This window comes from Bactrocera tryoni, chromosome 1 (genome assembly GCF_016617805.1).
Source record: "Bactrocera tryoni isolate S06 chromosome 1, CSIRO_BtryS06_freeze2, whole genome shotgun sequence".
Lineage (NCBI taxonomy): Eukaryota > Metazoa > Arthropoda > Insecta > Diptera > Tephritidae > Bactrocera > Bactrocera tryoni.
The window spans coordinates 47,001,407-47,022,019 of record NC_052499.1 but is presented as its reverse complement, the minus strand read 5'-3'; the positions used below and the strand labels follow the sequence as shown (position 1 = coordinate 47,022,019).

Here is a 20,613-nt window from a genome sequence, read left to right as displayed (position 1 = left end):
CCAGAGCGTTGCCAAGAAATGCATATTTTCTAAAAAACTCAATATTAATGGCCAGAGTGACAATTTGCTGCTTTGAAACTAAATTTCAATTAAATATTAAAGTTTGTAGAGTGCCCTAATGCTTATGAGTCATAAGAAATAAAAAACTTGGTTGTGCATTATTGGCTTGAGTCTAGCTAAGCTTAATGCCTGTTGATAAATCGCTTTGGCTGTAGTTGCAATTGTACTTTTATATCTAAGCACACACAGCCAGTTATGTTCTTAGAGAAAATTTTATATATAAACATTTATTTATATATACATATATAATACATATATAAATTTATTTATATAAATATATATTGGTATATAAAAACTACTAAAACTCGTCGCTCACTCATTGTTATCAGCTTTACGGCCTAACTGTCGTACTTATTTCATTTTATTCCTTTTAGCCTTATTTTCTTGTTGTCTTATGTTAAGCATATTTGCTTTGGATTAACAACTTCTAGCTCTGCTGTCATGAATTTTCTTCTGTTTATTCAACCTAATAGGCACTGTGAGCTATTGTCTGAATTCATGTTAAAATAACTTCATTATTTATTTACACAAAACTTTATTGTAAATTAATGTGCTGTGAGAAGAAAATTTTCTTTCCAAATGGTGAATTAAAATAGTTGAAAATTTCATATACCGTGTGATGCTAATTAAATATTTACAAATGTACACTACTTTTAAATTCGGAGCTTGGTTGAATTTAGTCAAAATTTGTTTGTTAAATTATGTGGCATAATTATTAAGTTAACATAATAAAGAACAAAGAAATTTGCTGAAGAAATATGCTGAAGTTAAATTGAATTAATTTTAAATTAAACCTGTTTGTTGCCTACATTAAGGCGCGTGTATGTTATAAGCTAAGTTATGCACCCTCAATAAATTATTACTAAATATTTTTCTCTTTCAAATAAGAGCCTCCTTTCCACTTTTGTATCCAAAATAAAACCATAAACCTAGACATATCTTGCCACTGTGCCGTCGTTGTACCAGTTTAGTGACACCATAGTTGCCGCTGTCAACGTCAGCGCTAACGACAACGTCTCCATTCCAGCCGTAAGTCTCCAAACGGATTTACGATGTCTTCTTAAGTATTTGCACGCAGTTTTTTTGCTATTTTTATATATTTTCTACAACTATTTAGTATATGCCCTAACTGTGTACTTAGAACCACTTATATAATTCTTCATGGCGCAAATAAAGCGTGGCGTGTAAAAGAGTTTCACATACCGGGAAGTGTAGATAAAGTTGTGGCACAACTGTGAGGTATATTTACGGCCTGTGTTTCCGTTTTTAAACAGTTTTGATTCCAAAAATTTACGGTCACATAATTTTCAAAACTTTTTTTGGAACTTTCAGTTAGTCTTATCCTTTAAAAGAGTACATCTCATTGAGCAAATAAATATAAACAATACTATATACGATATACCGATAACATTACGTAAGTTATAAACTTTTCAAGTTAAGTTCTAAGTTATACGAGTTCATGTCAAAAGATATGTGTATATTTAGACTCCATTTTTCTGCCAAGAGAAGTTATGACTTCTTACATAATAATGAAACACAATTACTTGAATAACTAGAATAATGTACCAACATTCCTCTCATCAGAAATTTTTATTAATTAAGATCTTATTTTGGAAATTCAACAAAAATCATTGTGCACCTAAAAGTATGCAAACGATAAGAACATACATTTAGTTTTTAGGTTTTTACCGTTAGTTGGCATCTTTAAAATCGTAAAATCTTATTTTTTATTGAGGTCTATTAATTTTAATTATTTTCTTTTGAAGTAATATTTTTGAGGAAACTGTATCGCGGAGAATAAATGATTTAAACAGCACCCTTACCTACAGCGCCATCTGTTTACAAATATTTTAAATTTATAATTTGTATGCCCTGAAGAGGGTATATTAAGTTAGCCGCGAAGTTTGTAGCAAGAAACTGCGGATCTTGACGAGCTGAGTTGATTTAGCCATATCCGTCTATACGTCCGGTTGTCTGTATATATTTTTTTGAAATATCGATTTGAAATTTTGCACACATACTTTTCGCTCCAAAAAGCTACTCAGTTGTCCGAATCAATGATATCGGAGCTCTATAGCATATAGCTGTCATACAAACTAAACGATCAGAATGAACTCTGTGTAGGAAAAACTCCTTTATTTGACAAGCTATCTTCACGAAATTTGGTATAGATTTTTAACCAAGGGTAAGGTGTAATATCGAAGAAATTATTTCGATAGGATCACTATAGCATATAACTGTCATACAAACTGAACTTTTCTTGTAAGAAAACTTTAATTTACATATGTAAAGGCTAGCCGTAGTTAATGATTTTTTTTCTAAGTACACAGTTTTTTGAACAATAAATCTGATTAAGTACCAAAAATTCAAAATATACTTTTAAATTTTCAAAATTAAAAACTCGTTGTCTTCATTTATTTCTATTAAATTTATTTCCTATTAGAAATTATATTTAAAAAACATTTCCAAATTGAAAAATTAGAGATGAGATTTCGAAAATACTTCCCTCTACTTTTTGTAGTCACTGTGCATATACCCCTGAGTCTCCATGCATTCCTTAACACCTCTGTCCAATTATATATATGCCCAACACAACGCCTCCAACTCGATCCACAAAGCGTTGCGTTCAACTCATCCACCAACATACCGGATGTTGATGTCTTTTCATTCGTCGTTTATGCTGACGACAGCAGCATTTAGTCCGTGTGTACGGCACTATGACATGACCTGTTTCTTAAGCATTGTCATTCGTTGCATGCAACAACATACATACATACACACTATACACGGGTTGTTATGCTTTCTGCTTTCCAGCGCCGCTGTTTTGTTATTTCTTACATATTTTACGCCTGCTCTCACTTCTCCTACACCCTCTGAGTGTGTGGGTGAGTGAGCGTGTGGGTGTCTTTAATTTTTCTTCATACTCATTTGCAGCTTTTGTCTTTGACCGCGGAAGTTCTCGTCATCGTGCTTCTGTCTGTCTTTAGTCATCTTATGGCTGGCGTTGGTTCCACCGACCAACTGGCTCGCTTGCACGTTCCGTGCTCTTCTCTATCGGCTGTCTTGGCATGCTTCAGCGTTCTGCTGTTGTTGCCGTTGCTTTTCATAACAATGCTTTACAAGCGGCCCCAACTCGGCCATGTTCGTTGCTGTGCATGTTTCGCCGACCAGCTCGTTGACTTCTTTTAACTCCTCTTCCTCTTTTTCGTCTTTTACGTCTGTTGCTACAACGTTTGCCTGCTTAGCGGAAAGCTCCACGGCTCACAATAATTGCTTTCGCTTCGGTGTCATATTTTTCTTTATTTTAATCGGCCATTGGCATTTCAACTCATTTTTCCGGCTTTGCGCTGGACTTATTTTTTATTCTTTTTTTTCTCTTTCTCGTGGTGAAAATGTTAACTTTTGGTTGATTTTTGCACTTTTTCATTTTGGTGGCGCAGACAATGGACGCTGAAAATGACAGCATATCGAGCGTTTAATTGTGCGTTTTTTTCTGCTTTGGTCACTCTGATGCCCATTGTTTTGTTAGAAGATGGAGTGTTGATTTGTCAAATGTTCCACCTTCGGGTTGATGATCGTTACTTACAGATGTGAGAATAGCTTTTCGTTTCTTTAACGAAAACAGACTCTATACACAACTTAAGGCCGTTTTGGCACCTTTAACTCTTCACTTAGTTGTGGTTATGTTGAGTCACTACTTCTTTGGAGGTTCTTCTTCTTCTTAATTGGCGTAGACACCGCTTACGTGATTATAGCCGAGTTAACAACAGCGCGCCAGTCGTTTCTTCTTTTCGCTACGTGGCGCCAATTGGATATTCCAAGCGTAGCCAGGTCCTTCTCCACCTGGTCCTTCCAACGGAGTGGAGGTCTTCTTCTTCCTCTGCTTCCCCCGGCGGGTACAGCGTCGAATACTTTCAGAGCTGGAGTGTTTTCGTCCATTCGGACAACATGACCTAGCCAGCGTAGCCGCTGTCTTTTAATTCGCTGAACTATGTCGATGTCGTCGTATATCCCGTACAGCTCATCGTTCCATCGAATGCGGTATTCGCCGTGGCTAACGCGTAAAGGACCATAAATCTTTCGCAGAACTTTTCTCTCGAAAACTCGCAACGTCGACTCATCAGATGTTGTCATCGTCCAAGACTCTGCACCATATAGCAGGACGGGAATTATGAGTGACTTATAGAGTTTGGTTTTTGTTTGTCGAGAGAGGACTTTGCTTCACAATTGCCTTTTCATATCATTTTTGGAAAATTTTGGCTCAAGAGGTAGTATATATATAATTGACTGACTCCGCTCAGGTTTACTTTGAGACTTCTATAAAGTAGTTTCATATACTTGAAAATATGAAAAAATCGATTTTTGTTTTGCAGATGTATCGAATGTATATTATAGCGGACCGATTTTTTACCATAAAGCATATGCGAATTATTCTACGGATCATTCTGAAAAACTTTACCTAAGAGACTATGGCTCTAAACCCGATTTTTTAAGCTGAAGTTTAAAGGATCTGAATAATCGGTTGGATGAGATATATGTTATATAGTTTTGTGATAATGAGAATTCCGAAAAATGATCAAAAGAATATCAAAAGGCTTCTACGCATTAAATTATATTCAAATATCTCAAAAACTGACAAAAACGCTTTATAATGCCTAGAAAACTTCGCCTTAAAATTGCTGGCTTGAAACCGGTTTTAGATCCATAGTCTCTTAGGCACAGTTTTTTAAAATGATCCGTAGAACATTCCGTATACGCGTATACGCCTGGTGTAATCGGCTCTCAAAACATTAAACACATTTTACTCGAAATTTATTTCGAAACGACTTGACCGATCGAATTGATAATTTTTTGAAATATTTTTCAATTTGCAGTGTAGATTTATTTATTTTAGAAATCTACTCAATATTCATTAAATACTATTGAAAGAACCAATTCACGTACTAAGTTCCAGAAATCAGGGTTTTGGCAAAGCTCGAAGTAATTTGAGTATATTTTTGGTAGAAATACATAAAGATATAATATATATGTATACCCCAGCGCCTATCGCATGAGGCGAGTAAAGTCCAATATGTTATATATTTGTTAGTTGGCTTGCCTCGAAATTTCAGCATAATCTTGAAAGAAATAGTACCTACTTAATACTCAGCCTGGATTGTTATTATAGACTTTGAAAGAGATTCCATCTAATGAAAAGACATTTGAAGTTCAAGCGACAAATGTCAGCAGTCATTGAGTTTGTTGGGTGCTCAACTGGTAGTAGCGAAAACTACAAGGTCTGACCGCAGACTTAAATCTGGTACCATGGGGAACAGTTAGCTCTAGAAGTTCATTTCAATCTGCTCATTGGGTTTGGCACTTTGGAGAGATTCGTGGTGGCTGTGGTTTAAATCTAAAGACATGTAGAGTTGAAAATTCAGTTCAGTATGGATTCGCACAGCGGCCGGGTGTTGAACCAACAACACGGCAGACGTTTTAGGTCGACCTAGAACGCGATCAAGGTAGAAAAGGTGTCCCTTCCACCTGACCAATTGCAACCAAATAGTCTTTGTAAAAACCGTGTATAATTTGAGGCTTTAAATAACACATTGTTTTGATCCATGTGCTTTAAGCACCGTGGGTTTAGGCCGTCATCGGCAGGTACTCACGTAAAGAACACAACAACTGTTGTTATATAGTATATATGTATTTAAAACATAATACTATTTATGTACTTCTTTATCTTTAGAATATCATTCATATACGAATTTACATAGGTGAGTTCTCTATTCTCCAGCCAATCAATAAATAAGCCAATACACACACATACATATAAATATAAATACTCCCCCTAAGTTCAATTAGTTTGCTAACGAACAATCAATTACACACTCACGATAGCATATTTAGCGCTGTCAAGGAATGTATTGCGCTCAGCTATTAGAGGTAAATATGTAAGTTGCTGTGGCCTATTCACCGGAACTTCAGTTCAACCGGTGTGAGGTTGCGAGTCTCCAGAGACAGCTGTCAAGACTGTCAGGCTTGTAGGTGGTGATAGTATCATATATTTGATGTAGTTTTTCTTCAGAATTCTTAGTGAATAAAAAAAACGTGGCTATTTCTGAATGCTTGAAGACAACACTATCAATAGTGTGAAATGTAGCACGTTTTGTGGCTGTTCAATAATAATTTATTTGATATTGATAGGTTATTTTTATTTCTATTTTATTACTTTTATTTTCTATTATTATTTTTTATTTCTGCATTCATGGTTATGGTATGATAAAGAGTTTTCCTGCTTTTTGTTTCTAAGTAGTAAGTGCGTTATGTTAGTGCTAGTGCACAAGCACTGATTATATTAGACCCATTTGAAAGCGATTTATCTATACATGCAAACTAAAAATAATTGCACTGCTTTTCAGCCAAAAACATGTTGAAAAAAATGTGTGTTTTGGTTATAAAATGGTTATATATTGGATATATTTGTCAGCGGAAGCTTAAAAATTTATGATACATATATGCAATATGATGTAGTGAATCGTAAGCAATAAAAAGTCCAATTTTGAATTTTTGGATGACGCGTTGCTTTGCATATTAAGTGACGATATAGAGCATGTTGAAAATATATGTAAACATTAAAATAGCGATATCTTTATATTTTCTGCAAGTGGGTATAAGGTTTGGCATTTTCACAAAAAATGCTATCCAAAAAATAATTTTTGAATCTAAACTTGACATTTAATAAAATTATACTTAGACCTGCGATAAAATCTAATACAAGTTCAAGCCTTTTTAAGGAATAAACTATAAAAAAATGTTTCGGCCATTGACCAAACTGTTGTCCAAAGGATTCAAATCTGGGTTCATAGATGACCTATTAACTGGAGCTAAGAAACCAAAAATATTTATTTTAAGCCACTGCTGTGTAGCTTTGCTTCGTCTGCTGGAAGAGCCAATTCCTTACATCGCAGCGGTTATTGCAATGCTGTTAAACCATGCCTTCTAAACAAGGTGATGGCATAATTTTGTTCCAGTTTCAACCATTTCACAGAAATGGATATGTGTAACGCCTTTACACTAGACTACCCAACCAACCATTAGAGAGGTTGGATAGTAACCACGCTTAACCCTTGGAATAACATTTTTTGCACCTTTGAAAGTTTTTACATAGATTTCGTTGTTTCGTTTATCAAAAACCTTTGCAAAATACTTATTTTCAAACGTGACGAAATACTTTCATGACCGTTGACCGTGTGCCACTGAGGTAGGCGCTTGCCTCTATTGGGTCTAATTTGCTTCAAGCTTCAAGCGCATTGTCAGAAGTTGATCAGTTAACCGACGGTAGGCTTTCATGTGGAGGTTATATCGAATAAGTCTTCGCATTGATTTGGTCTCAAGTAAATCCTCCCATTGAGTTGGTCGATATATCTATCTTCTTTGATATATGTTTCTACTTCCTAAGGACATTACTGCGTATGCACATGCGAACAGCTTTTATGACTAAACTGGCTCAAACTACGCGAGGACGGTCACTCCTCTTTCTATCAACAACCGTAGACGTTTGGGAAAAACTATCAGTAGTAGATTAAACAAGCTTTCTGGAAATATTAACCATTCAATAGCACTTGTATTTTGCTTTACGTAAGCTCAGCAAGCATTGCGCAAGCTCTTGTAATGAATTTGAAATGACCAACTTAAGTTACGTTGCAAGGCGCTGCTGGCAAAAGACTTAAAGCGATTCTTACCTTTAGCGAAGTTTGTCTAAATATATTTCTGAGCCTTGTAACTGGCCACTGGCTTATGGAAATATTTGAGATGAGGCTGGTGAGGCTAGAAATGCTGCCAGATGTTAGCTCTAAATGCTGTCCTTGGAAAGACGAGACAATCCTAACTCAGCGCATATTTCTTGACTGCAAAACTGTTATAAAACTTCGCCGGCATCAACTCGGTTCTCATTCCATTAGCTGGCTCAGAGCCACGTGGGTATAAAAAAATATCCTGGAAGATTTAAGATAGCTTAAGATCTTTAGGCAATATGTAAAGCTTGACTATTTCTAAATGAATTTTTTTGGACAAAATGAAACCTAACCTATAAAATGTTTAAATATTTAGTATATCTGATTTAGTATAGAAAAATATGCAGAAAAATTAAATAAAAATTAAAACTTGTAAAAACCAACAACAAGGCCCCAACAAAGACATACAACTAATATGAGCTACAAAAAAACTATGTCGCAAGAAAATTTATAAAAAATTAAAAAAATTAAAGAACGCAGAAATCATCTCATACAGGTAAAAAAACACCCAACGGATGAAAAAGAATTCCAAATCGGTGGCAACCACCAAACATGAAACAAGTGCAGTGCAACCAGCAACACTTACACCGCCAACGAGCAACTTAACTGCAACAACAAGAACAAAAACCAGCACTCCGTAAGTTGCTACATTGGCAAAGCGCGCTACATGTAATACCAAAGGCAACAAAAATAACAGTTGCGGCAGCAAACATATGCCACAGTGGCGAACGGCTGCGCCGGCAGCGTTGCCATAGGCGTACACACAGCCACACTCACGCACACACACGCGTCTGGGCGTCATAACGAAGCAGAAAAAAATAAACGGGAAAAAGAGCAAAAAAGCGGTGCCCATTGCTGCTAGCTGGCGCTTGTTGACGCAGCTGTTGGTCGTCCAAAAATATGCAATGTTTTGCTGCAACAGATTTTTCATGCAAAAAATAATATATATAGTATATATACCTATATACATATATATGTGTGTGTGTGTGTGTGCATTATGAATGTGGGCAAAAAGTTAGCGCCAAAAATTTCGCAACTGTTAAAAAGAATTTGAAGACACTAAAATTGCGCGTGAAGCGGCGGTGGCGGTGGCGGTGGCGGCTTGTATGTGCATGTGTGTGTTGCGCAAATATAGCACCTGGTTGCGCTGTGGCGGCATATTTTCACGACTTTGCCAGCGCAGCGCCACTCCAAAGCCGCCAATTAACTTTTCAGCTGCTGGCAAAACGCCGGAGCATGCTCTGCAACTGCCGCTGTGTGCTCGTTTGTTGGTGTGTGTGGCATTATGTGCCGATTGCGCTTTTCGCCTCTCCTGCGCTGTTATGTAATTTATTTTATTTTTTAAGTTTTCAGCGACTGTTTGCAGCCTCGAAACTTTTTACTAACAAGCTTCCAGTTAATTTTTGTACTTTCCTGAAATTTATTTATGTTTTTTAGATACTTTCTTTTGCGTTGACCTCTGGCTGTATGTGTTTTTTAGCGAGAATTGGTTGCTATCACTTTCTAGTTTTCTTTCCAAGGTGGGCTTGGTACTTGTTCCATGAAATTTGTCCTGCCAGTGGGTTCGAGATTCGATATCCAGTAATTTTCATGTGGAATCTTCGCTGAAATTAGTTTTTTTAGAAATTTGATTCCTGTTGAAAACCTTTATTTTTATACTCTCGCAACAAAGTTGCTAAGGAGAGTATTATAGTTTTGTTCACATAACGGTTGTTTGTAAATCCTAAAACTAAAAGAGTCAGATATAGGGTTATGTACACCAAAGTGATCAGGGTGACGAGTAGAGTTGAAATCCGGATGTCTGCCTGTCCGTCCGTCCGTCCGTGCAAGCTGTAACTTGAGTAAAAATTGAGATATCATGATGAAACTTGGTATACGTATTTGCTCCATAAGAAGGTTAAGTTCGAAGATGGGCAAAATCGGCCCACTGCCACGCCCACAAAATGGCGAAAACCGAAAACCAATAAAGTGTCATAACTAAGCCATAAATAAAGATATTAAAGTGAAATTTTGGCAAAAAGGATCGCATTAGGGAGAGCCATATTTGGACATAATTTTTTGGAAAAGTGGGCGTGGCCCCGCCCCTACTAAGTTTTTTGTACATATCTCGGAAACTAACATAGCTATGTCAACCAAACTCTATAGAGTCGATTCCTTCAGGCATTATACATATACAGTTCAAAAATGGAAGAAATCGGATAATAGCCACGCCCACCTACCGTACAAAGGTTATGTTGAAAATCACTAAAAGTGCGTTAACCGACTAACAAAAAGAAATACTAAAGGAAGCAGAAGGAAGCTGCACCCAGCCTTTTTTTATACCCTGAACAGGGTATATAAAGTTTGTCACGAAGTTTGTAACACCCAGAAGGAATCGTCGGAGATCCTATAAACTATATGCATATATAAATTACCAGTATGTTGAGCTGGTTCGATTTAGCAATGTCCGTCTGTCTGTCTGTCCGTCCGTCTGTCTGTATACATACATATATACGAACTAGTCCCTGAGTTTTTAAGATATCGTTTTAAAATTTTACAAACGTCATTTTCTCTTCGAGAAGCTGCTCATTTGTCGGAACGGCCGATATCGGGCCACTATAACATATAGCTGCCATACAAACTGAACGATCGGAATCAAGTTCTTGTAGGGGAAACTTTCACAGTTGTCAAGATATATTCACGAAACTTGATATATGTTATTTTCTAGGGCAACAATGTAATCTCTAAAAAACTTGTTTAGAACTGATTACTATAGCACATAGCTTCCATACAAACTGAACACATAGTTACTAACAGAAATGCACCTGTGAAGGGTATTTAGCTTCGGTGCAACCGAAGTTAACGTTTTTTCTTGTTTTAAATTGAAAATGGGCGTAACCATATCTCAGGAGCTACTAAACCGATTTCAATGAAATTCGGTATATAATATTTTCTTAACACGCTGATGATATGTACAAAATATGGGTGAAATCGGTTCACAACTACGCCTTCTTCCAATATAACGCTATTTTGAATTCCATCTGATGCCTTCTCTGTATAATGAGCCAATGATGATAGCGGAATAAAACTTTATACAAATAAGGTATTTGAAAAATATGTAAATGACGGATAATGAAATCTCGTTTATCTCTTTATCATGCGAGAGTATAAAATGTTCGGTGACACCCGAACTTAGCCCTTCCTTACTTGTTCTCATTAAAATAGATTTCTGGATATAGTGAAATAATGGAAACGAATCAAAGTCAACCAAAACGGAAACAATTCACGTCTTTACACTAGACAGAGAACACTAGAAAGAGTAATATATAGATTTTATATAAAGTCAAACAGTCTGAGTGGTTGAAGTCAAAAATGTACAGAGACGCTTGATAGGATCAAGCAGGCTTACCCAGATGTTGCTTTAGAAAGAAGTGGTGTGTTTCGGTGGCGCCAGGCTTTTTTGGAGGGACGGTAAGAGGTCGCTGTCGTCCTCGCCCAAAAAAAGGAAAGAATGAGCTAATCCAAAGTGAAAACGATGTTCATTGACATCAAAAGCATCGTCCACCATGAATTTGTTCCTCCTGTACAAACCGTCAATGCCAAGCCTTACATGGAAGTTCTCAAGGGACTCAAACAAAGGGTCAATCGGGTCCGACAAGTCATCGCAGTCGATTGGAAGTTGCCCCGGCTCACACCGCCTTTATTGTGAACAGCTACCTAAATAAGGCCGGCCTGTATATAAGGGGTAAAGTTTCTTCGCACAGCCAAATTAATTTGGTACATTAAGATTATATTTGAGAAACCAATTTTTGCCTTTCGCACTCGATCAGCGATAGGCTGGATTAACGATCCGCTGTTATATTTGCTTGTGTTCTTCATTTTATATTATTTCCTGATTATTGAATTTATGAACTGATTGCTATTTTATTAAAGCACACAACCAAATTTACAGCCCAGACAACAACCGTTAGCGATAAATACAGTCAAATTTGTAGTCTGGACAACAACCCGCAGATTTGCATTCCAGTTTCAACTCGATTTCATTTCGATTAAGAATTATTGTATTTTTATATGGTAAAGTGATCCAAATTAGCTTTAATTGAGCAAAGAGCCGGTTGAGTGATCAATTAACTCCTGTGGGAAAAAGCTATAAGAGACACAAGTTCGGCATAAGTTCACATTAAAGTTAAAGAATCCGATTAATTTTAAAAGTTTGTCCAATTTTTAAGCCCTATAAAGTTATATGAGGAGTGAAGATGATTATTACCTGATTTTATCAAATTTCCCAGAGATGTTAAACGAGTTTATATTCACCAAAGTTTGGTTGATTTGGGTAAAGCAATTTCGAAGATATGTACATTAAGCCATTTAAAGGGCGATGCCATGCAAACTTTTAAATAATCTGTAGTCTACAGCTGTATCCTACCATTATGATCCCTTGTAATTACATCTCATATGTTGGGGGACTAGTTAAAAGTATATTAATTATCTTCCTATGTTGTTCCACAAATCCAGCTAAGACATTGTCAAATGCTTCGAACATATTGCCTGGTTTTCGTTCTAAAACCGCTTGAAGTCAACAGGGTAATTGTACTCTTGTTTATTGTGCATTCGATCTTCCAAATGGTCCTTTTTTCTACCCTAGAAAAAATTTAAATCGGTTACAGACTAGATTCACTATAAGGTCTACCCCAATAATTTTAAGGAAGTTGACTATAGTAATATGTGCTCTAGATTTACCTTTGTTTCGTCTGTAAAAAAGATTATACGAATAGTTGCTGCTGTTTAACCTTTTAATGGTGTCTTCATTCACCCACGGCTCCTGTATTATGCTGATGTCTATGCCCCTTTTGATTATGAGGGTTGTCAGATTCGCTGTAGCACACTTCGAGTGCTGCAGATTAATCTGTACGCATCTTAAGTTATTGGTCATCTCGAATTTCCTTGAAGCCCACATTCCTTAGCAACTGGCTGGCGTCGTCGACCTCTTCCGTGTCGTCTTCGTCAGTCGCTTTGTCGCCTTGGAAGATTTTTAGCCTAGCCTTGCGAATTCCGAAGCTGATTTTATAGTCAGTCTTCTTGAGAGCCTCAATGGACTCATCGCAAGTGGCCACCAGAATTGGTCTACTTGCTTTGTTTGGTTTTTCCTCCTTGATCAGTTGCCACTCATCTATACCAGGTATAGATTTGTTTTGCAGCTTGATGCACCCCAGAAGTTTTTCACCTGGCTCCTCACGAGATTCTTCGGTACGTCCCTGGCGGGTATAAGCCTGAACTGGAGGCCTTCAAAGGCGTTGCTGATTTTGGCAATACTACCCGTCATGAAATCTAGCGAGGCCTGGTCCGCGCACTTGATGACCCTGTAACAACTGAGGGTGTCAGAGGAGCCAAACTCCGGGTGAGAACCCGCAGGATTGTCGAGTACAAAGCTCAGCACCATACTCGACAATCTGACGTTGATCCCCACCCATCTTTCCTGTATTGCGCTCGGGGAGGAGGAATTTCCGTCTATGATGGCCACTTGCAGGCTATTCCTGGCTACATGGCAGAAATGCCTTGCCGTTGCTCTACTGTTGTGTTCACCTTCACTCCGACTAGGTTTTTTTGGCAGAGTTTCTTGTGGTTCTGTAATAGAGCGATTCCTTTTTTGTGAATTGCTCTCTTGTTTACTCTCTTCTAGAGGTTCTGATTGCTTCCTTTTCAGAAAACTTTCATATTCCTCTACTATTGATTTGAGGCGCTTTATTTCTGCCTCATCAACTGGGGTACCGGCTGCCTGGTCTTTGGCTATCTTTCCCAGTATGAAGACTGCCGTCTGATACCGGTTTTTCCTCAGCTGATTCTGAGATTTCTTGCGCTTCTTTTTGTTTTCTCCTTTAGCCGCCAGTGCACTTTGGTTGGTGCTCATAACAGCTTTGGAGGTGGGCGCTTTCTCCCTTAGATTGCCTGTTTGCCGGTGTACTTTGACTGGTATGTCCGGCAGTACTCTTACTCGATTCCTGGCTGGAGGCGAGTAATTCGTCCTCTTCCGTTATAGGATTCCTATAAATCATGTCATTCCCTTTCGTCGTTGCTGTTGCTATCAATTTGGTCATTGTTGTTGTTGTAGTTGTTGTTGTGTTGTTGGTATTATTGATATTTGGTCCCACGAGTAAGCCGGAAAAGGTTGGTCACTCGTCCGCAGAGCCGGTATGGTAGAGAAGGCATTTATACCTCCGACCTCGGCCGGGCATCGGAGGAGACCGTTCGCGACTAGCTATTCATTACCGCCCGCTGTCTATTCAGCCATCGGCACGGGTACCTCAACACCTTGGCTTAGGGTGGTGCTGGTGCGGGCATCCTCATACTTCCACATTACTAGATGGGCGTAAAACCTGGGGTTTATTCATCCATATCACTATTCTGCTAATTATGAGGTGTCTCTCTTAGTTCGTAAGAGCAGAGTACGTTTCCTTTGGGATGCACACTTTACTATTACTTAAGCCCCTTCGCCATGACAAGGCGACCAACATCAAAGAAGGGAGTTGTATGAAGTTTAAATATTTTGATACGATAATTTCTTCAGACTTTTGAAGGGGTTACAAGGGTTTACGGGCTTAAAAAGAATTGTTTTGTTATTTTATTAAATTCTACAACATCTCTAGCATATTTTCTTAACTTTTCAAATTGATCCTAGTAACAGTTTCGGAGATACAGTCTTGAGAACTTGTGCACTCGAGGCTAGCTAGGCTAAGTTCGCGGTCTTCAAACGCGTTTTTAGCGAAAATTTGTTATTGAAGTCGGTTTGCAAGACTTGTAGAGAACTGCTCAGTCGTCCTTCATGAAATTTAACACAGGTTTTTGAAATAAATTCTTAAAGACTTAAATTAATGATTTTTTTTATACACTATTTGAAAAGAAATGTTCCGAATTTTTCAGAGAAATTTAAATTTTTCGTAAAATAAATAAATCATGCCATAAATCCAATTTTCAATTTTTTTTCCTTCGTTTAGGTTCTAAAGAGGTATCCTGTATGCATCTTTTTTTCGAGGACCGAGTTTAAAATATTTTTTCTTCCAAAAATTTCAGAATTTCTTTGTTAATAGTGTTTGTTTGTAACAATAAAAAATTCTAACAAAATATTTAATTTTTTAAATGACAAAAAATGTTGTTGAAACAAGTAAGGAAGGGCTAAGTTCGGGTGTCACCGAACATTTTATACTCTCGCATGGTAAAGTGATAATCGAGATTTCATAATACGTCATTTACATATTTTTCAAATACCGTATTTTTGTAAAGTTTTTATTCCGCTATCATCATTGGTTCCTAATGTTTATACTCGTATTATACAGAGAAGGCATCAGATGGAATTCAAAATAGCTTTATATTGGAAGAAGGCGTGGTTGCGAACCGATTTCACCCATATTTCGTACATGTCATCAGGGTGTTAAGAAAATATTATATACCGAATTTCATTGAAATCGGTCTAGTAGCTCCCTGAGATATGGTTCTTGGTCCATAAGTGGGCGGCGCCACGCCCATTTTCAATTTTAAAAAGCCTGGGTGCAGCTTCTTCTGCCACTTCTTCCGTAAAATTTAGTGTTTCTGACGTTTTTTGTTAGTCGGTTATCGCACTTTTAGTGATTTTGAACATAACCTTTGTATGGGAGGTGAGCGTGGTTATTATCCGATTTCTTCCATTTTTGAACTGTATATGGAAATGCCTGAAGGAAACGACTCTGTAGACTTTGGTTGACATAGCTATAGTAGTTTCCGAGATATGTACAAAATACTTAGTAGGGGGCGGGGCCACGCCCACTTTTCCAAAACAATTGCGTCCAAATATGCCCCTCCCTAATGCGATCCTTTGTGCCAAATTTCACTTTAATATCTTTATGTATGGCTTAGTTATGACACTTTATAGGTTTTCGGTTTCCGCCATTTTGTGGGCGTAGCAGTAGGCCGATTTTGCCCATCTTCGAACTTAACCTTCTTATGGAGCCAAGGAATACGTGTACCAAGTTTCATCATGATATCTCAATTTTTACTCAAGTTACAGCTTGCACGGACGGACGGACAGACGGACGGACGGACGGACAGACGGACGGACAGACGGACGGACAGACAGACATCCGGATTTCGGCTCTACTCGTCGCCCTGATCACTTTGGTATATATAACCCTATATCTGACTCTTTTAGTTTTAGGACTTACAAACAACCGTTATGTGAACAAGACTATAATACTCTCGTTAGCAACATTGTTGCGAGAGTATAAAAATGCTGTTTTTACCCAAGGAAGCCAATGCAACCCCTTAATTAGAATGAGCATTTATAGTATATGTAATTAGTGACAAGTGATATGTGATATGTGATATCACATGACAAGTGACAAGTTATATATGTCAAGTAGTAACATGTGAAAAATTACAACTGACAGATGAAAAAGTGGTGGCAAATTACAGTTAATTTATGAAGTCCTTTCCCGAAAGTCAGCCGTGCTGCCACTACAATCAACATTAGCAAATTATTATTGACAATAGATTTTTTAGCAATAAAATTTTTTTTACATTTTTTTTCGTCATTTAAATTTTGCGTAAAAAAATTTAGAGAATATAAAAAAATAATCACATATTATATTAAAATATTTTTCTCTATCGATTTACTTTCAGGATTCTGAGAACTTAACGGAAAAAAACGCATTAGCAATTAAATGAAATGCCATTCATAAAAAGTTGTTGTAGTACATTAAACGCCTAAACAGCTTATGTGAAGCGAAAAACGAGCGGAAGAAAAGGCAAATAAATTAATTTGGCAAATACGATTACAATAATAGGAGGAACCATTAGATTACACAAAAAAAAAAAAAACAACAAAAAGTGAAATTCGAGTAGAAGCCATAAAAATATAACAAAAACAAACAACTTAAAACGGACACTGCCACAAATAACGCCAGCACAAGCTGGAGCTACAAAAAACGGTGGAAGTGGAAAACAAAAATAAAAATTTAAAAGCAAAAAAATAGATTTCACCTATTCAAGGAAGAGGCATTTTAAGTGCCCACTCAAGTTACTTTGGTGGCCAACAGCGAACCTCGAACAGCAACAACTCCCAGACTCACACACAAAAGCTGCCAGAAGTACGCAACAGTGTGTGTTTGTAAGTGCCGCATGTGGGTGCGTGAGCGTGAGTTGCCACTTCGCATCTAGCCAGTAGCCAATTGAGCAGCAACAAAACGTCGTTACAACAACAACAACAAGATGACGCTACGCATTTCGGCGAAATATAAAAATCATCTCGGCCTCATCATTTATGGTTTTGCTGCGTTGTTGCTGCTGCTGACAGCAGCGCCGTTGGGCAGTCAAGCGGGCCGCATATTTGGTGAGTGAACAGTTACAACAAGAACAATAATTCAATTTTAACATTTTATTTAAGCATTTTTCTGCTAATTTTTCGCTGCTGCTTTCTGCCCCCTCACCCTAACGAAGTACTCTACCCACCAGTATGTTTACTTTTCGCCGCTGCTGTACTTATTAAGCTACCTTTCATATACATACATATGTACATATGTATATGAAGATGGTATTGCGTCGTTTGTTGTTTGTGTTCCTAATTAACTTACAATTACAGCGCGGAATTTTTAATTAAGTGTTCAATTGCGTGTGATTGTAAGGCGGTGCGCACACGCACACGAACACCGGCGTGACTCGTGCGCCACCTGCTGCCACCGCAATGAGTCGCTTTACGTTCTATTTAACAGGGTCTATTACTTTCGCAAAACTTACATTTCATTTTGGTGCCTTATTGGCAGTCGCAGTGTGGGCGTCACTCACCACCTCGCCCACTCTGCAAATGCGCTTATGTCAGGAGCTTTTCTCACTACTTTGTGGGCTCTTCGGAGAAAGTTCATTATGTGCTTAAGCGCCTTTAAATGTGTGTTGTCATTAAATTTGCATAAAATATTAGTGGTGACACATAAGAAATTATTATTTATGATAGAGCGAGATGCCTCTAGGAAAATTTTTAGTAAACATTTTAGTAAACATTTTTAGAAATTTATTTTTATGGAAGAATCTCTCCTGTATCAGTATTCATGGTGGGAGGAGAAAGCACACCAAGCGCGTTTGAAAAATCTCAGCTCTTTAGAAATAATTTACTGGTGGCGCTCAAGCAAGTTTTCTGTCTATTAGATAGACATTATGGTATAATTACGCTCAATATTTCCCAAAAGTATTTTAAATCTCACCAAGTTGCAGCCACAATAATTTTTGGGCTTCTCTTATTAGTGAAAACAACTCCTACATCACTTCCTTTTTGAATAAGAAATTTTAAAAGTCCTCGAAAAAGCGATAATTATTTTGAATTACTTGCTTTTCAAAGTACTTATTGGTCATCCTGATCTTGTCATTACTTTATGTTGTACTTTACCTGTCCAATATTAACATATAATAAAGTATTAGTAATTAAAGTTCTTTGTCAAAAATGATAACCGAGTTTACCAGTCTACCTTAGATTACGTAAATAAGTAACCAGCAAGTAATGACTTCTGATTAATCCCTTGTAAAATTATTACTGGTAAAAATATTAGTAAATTTATTGGTAAATTACTAGTAAAATAACTGCCGATTACAAAGTATAAATTAAAAATTACAAATTTCAAATTACAAATTAAAAATTACAAACTATAAATTACAAATTACAGATAATCAAATTACAAATTATAAATTACAAATTACAGATTACCAAATTACAAATTATAAATTACAAATTACTAATTACAAATTACAAATTAAAAAATACATATTACAAAATATAAATTACAAATTACAAATTACAAATTAGTAATAACAAATTACAAATTACTAATTACAAATTACAAATTGCAAATTAAAAATTAAAAATTACAAATTACTAATTACAAATTACAACTTACAAATTACTAATTACTAATTACTAATTACTAATTACTAATTACAAATTACAAATTACAAATTACAAATTACAAATTAAAAATTACAAATTAAAAAATACATATTACAAATTACTAATTACAAATTACAATTTACAAATTACAAATTAAAATTAAAAATTACAAATTAAAAAATACCTATTACAAATTACTAATTACAAATTACTAATTACTAATTACAAATTACAAATTTCAAATTTCAAATTACAAATTATAAATTACAAATTACAGATTACCAAATTACAAATTAAAAATTACAAATTACAAATTAAAAATTACAAATTACAAATTACTAATTACAAATTTAAAATTTCAAATTACAAATTACAAATTACAAATAAAAAATTATAAATTACAAATTGCAAATAAAATTACTTCTCATCTCTTTTATCCTCAAATAGAAGAGAATTTGCTTCATATTGTCCTAATTATCTAATCTACTGGGAGCTCAATTTACAATCTGTCAATAAAAGTTAATTGCACCATACTGTACATAAATACTCCCACATTCAAACGAAACAATAAAAAAGTATTAATTACCATAATTATGGTAATAAATGCAAACTACCTTGGAGCAATTCTGCCATCGAGATAATTAAGATATTTTGCATGCATAATTTTAGGAGTTAAACAGTACTTATAAATTACGCAATATTGTTGATTTGACAATTACCGTTACGTACAAAGTAGAAATGTATTTAAAGCAATGGCGATGCGCCTAAAATAAAGCAATAAACCTTGAGAGAGCGAGGCCAAATGCATAAAGACTGCGCACAAGTTTTTTATGCAAAAATTTTTGGAACACACTTAAGGTTACTTTTTGGGAAATTTCGTGGTGAAATTCAAGATTGAAAAGGAAATTTTGTAATAATGTGTAAAGAAAATGCTTAATTTAATTTGTATCTAAAAAAGGTTGCAAGCATTTGAAACACAAAAACACTAAAATGCAGCACTCCAACTTTTCTCGATCGCCAATTGCCTCAAAAAATGTTTTTTTTTTTTTATTTATTAAGGTCTTAAGCTTGTAAAAGTAAATTAAAATGGCCGACAGACACATGTTTTCGAAGGAATGCAATTCTTTTTGTCACTTTCACGTGAAATACATGTACTAATTTGGCCCTGGCGCGCGGCAAGTGCTGCTGCAGCATGGTGTAGGCAACAAAAAATGGCAGCGGCAACAACAAATCGCCGCAAAACAACCGCAGAAATTAGGCCAAATGTCGGCGCAAATGCTGGACAAAAAGTGTCCAAACATAGTAGGCGACAACAACAACAACACCAAAACCAACAACCATAACGACAATTAACATCAGCCAGTGGGTGCAAGCAAGCAGAATGGCGCACAAACAAAGTTGCACAAACGCTGCAATGGCGCCATAATGAAAAAGGCACAGCGGCGGCGCCTAAATGCAGGCAAGCAGAAAAATAGCTACAAAAGCGGCAGAAAAAATATTTATTATACATGTAACTATTTTCATGTCTGTCCAGTGAGTGTGCAAAAATGTAGTGCAGAAAAATAACGCTCTTTTTTTTTGGCTGTTTGTCGGTGTTTGTGTTTGTGGGTGTGTATGCTTGTGTGTGCACACAGCAAACATATGCAATTTGTCCTCTGCTGCAGCGTATTGCTACTTAAATACTTGCTGTAAAAGTAAATTTCCAGCATTTAAGTGCGCTTTGCACGTTCTCGCCCACAAAATGTGCAATTGCACTTTTGCTTTTTGTTTTGCCATTTTTTATTGCTTTTCCTTTGTACTGCATTTGCACTGTTAGGCCATTTGCTGCATTTGATGGGGTTTTTGCGCTGCCACCACTTGCTGTTTCTATTGTAATCGTTGCAGCAGATTTTTTTCATT

General features: G+C 36.4%; 1 protein-coding gene across 4 annotated transcripts in view; it reads left to right on the top strand.

The window, feature by feature from the left end:
• Positions 1 to 16,703: 16,703 nt before the first annotated feature.
• LOC120766559 (tyrosine-protein phosphatase 99A) overlaps positions 16,704 to 20,613 on the top strand; it is a 531,852-nt gene continuing 527,942 nt past the window's right edge. For 2 of the 4 annotated variants that reach the window (XM_040092152.1, XM_040092151.1), the window contains exon 1: positions 16,704 to 17,172. In XM_040092152.1, the coding sequence (XP_039948086.1) occupies positions 17,052 to 17,172 (121 nt within the window). In that variant the 5' untranslated portion in view covers positions 16,704 to 17,051. The remainder of the gene's footprint in view (positions 17,173 to 20,613) is intronic. The other 2 variants (XM_040092146.1, XM_040092145.1) reach the window with 2 other exon arrangements.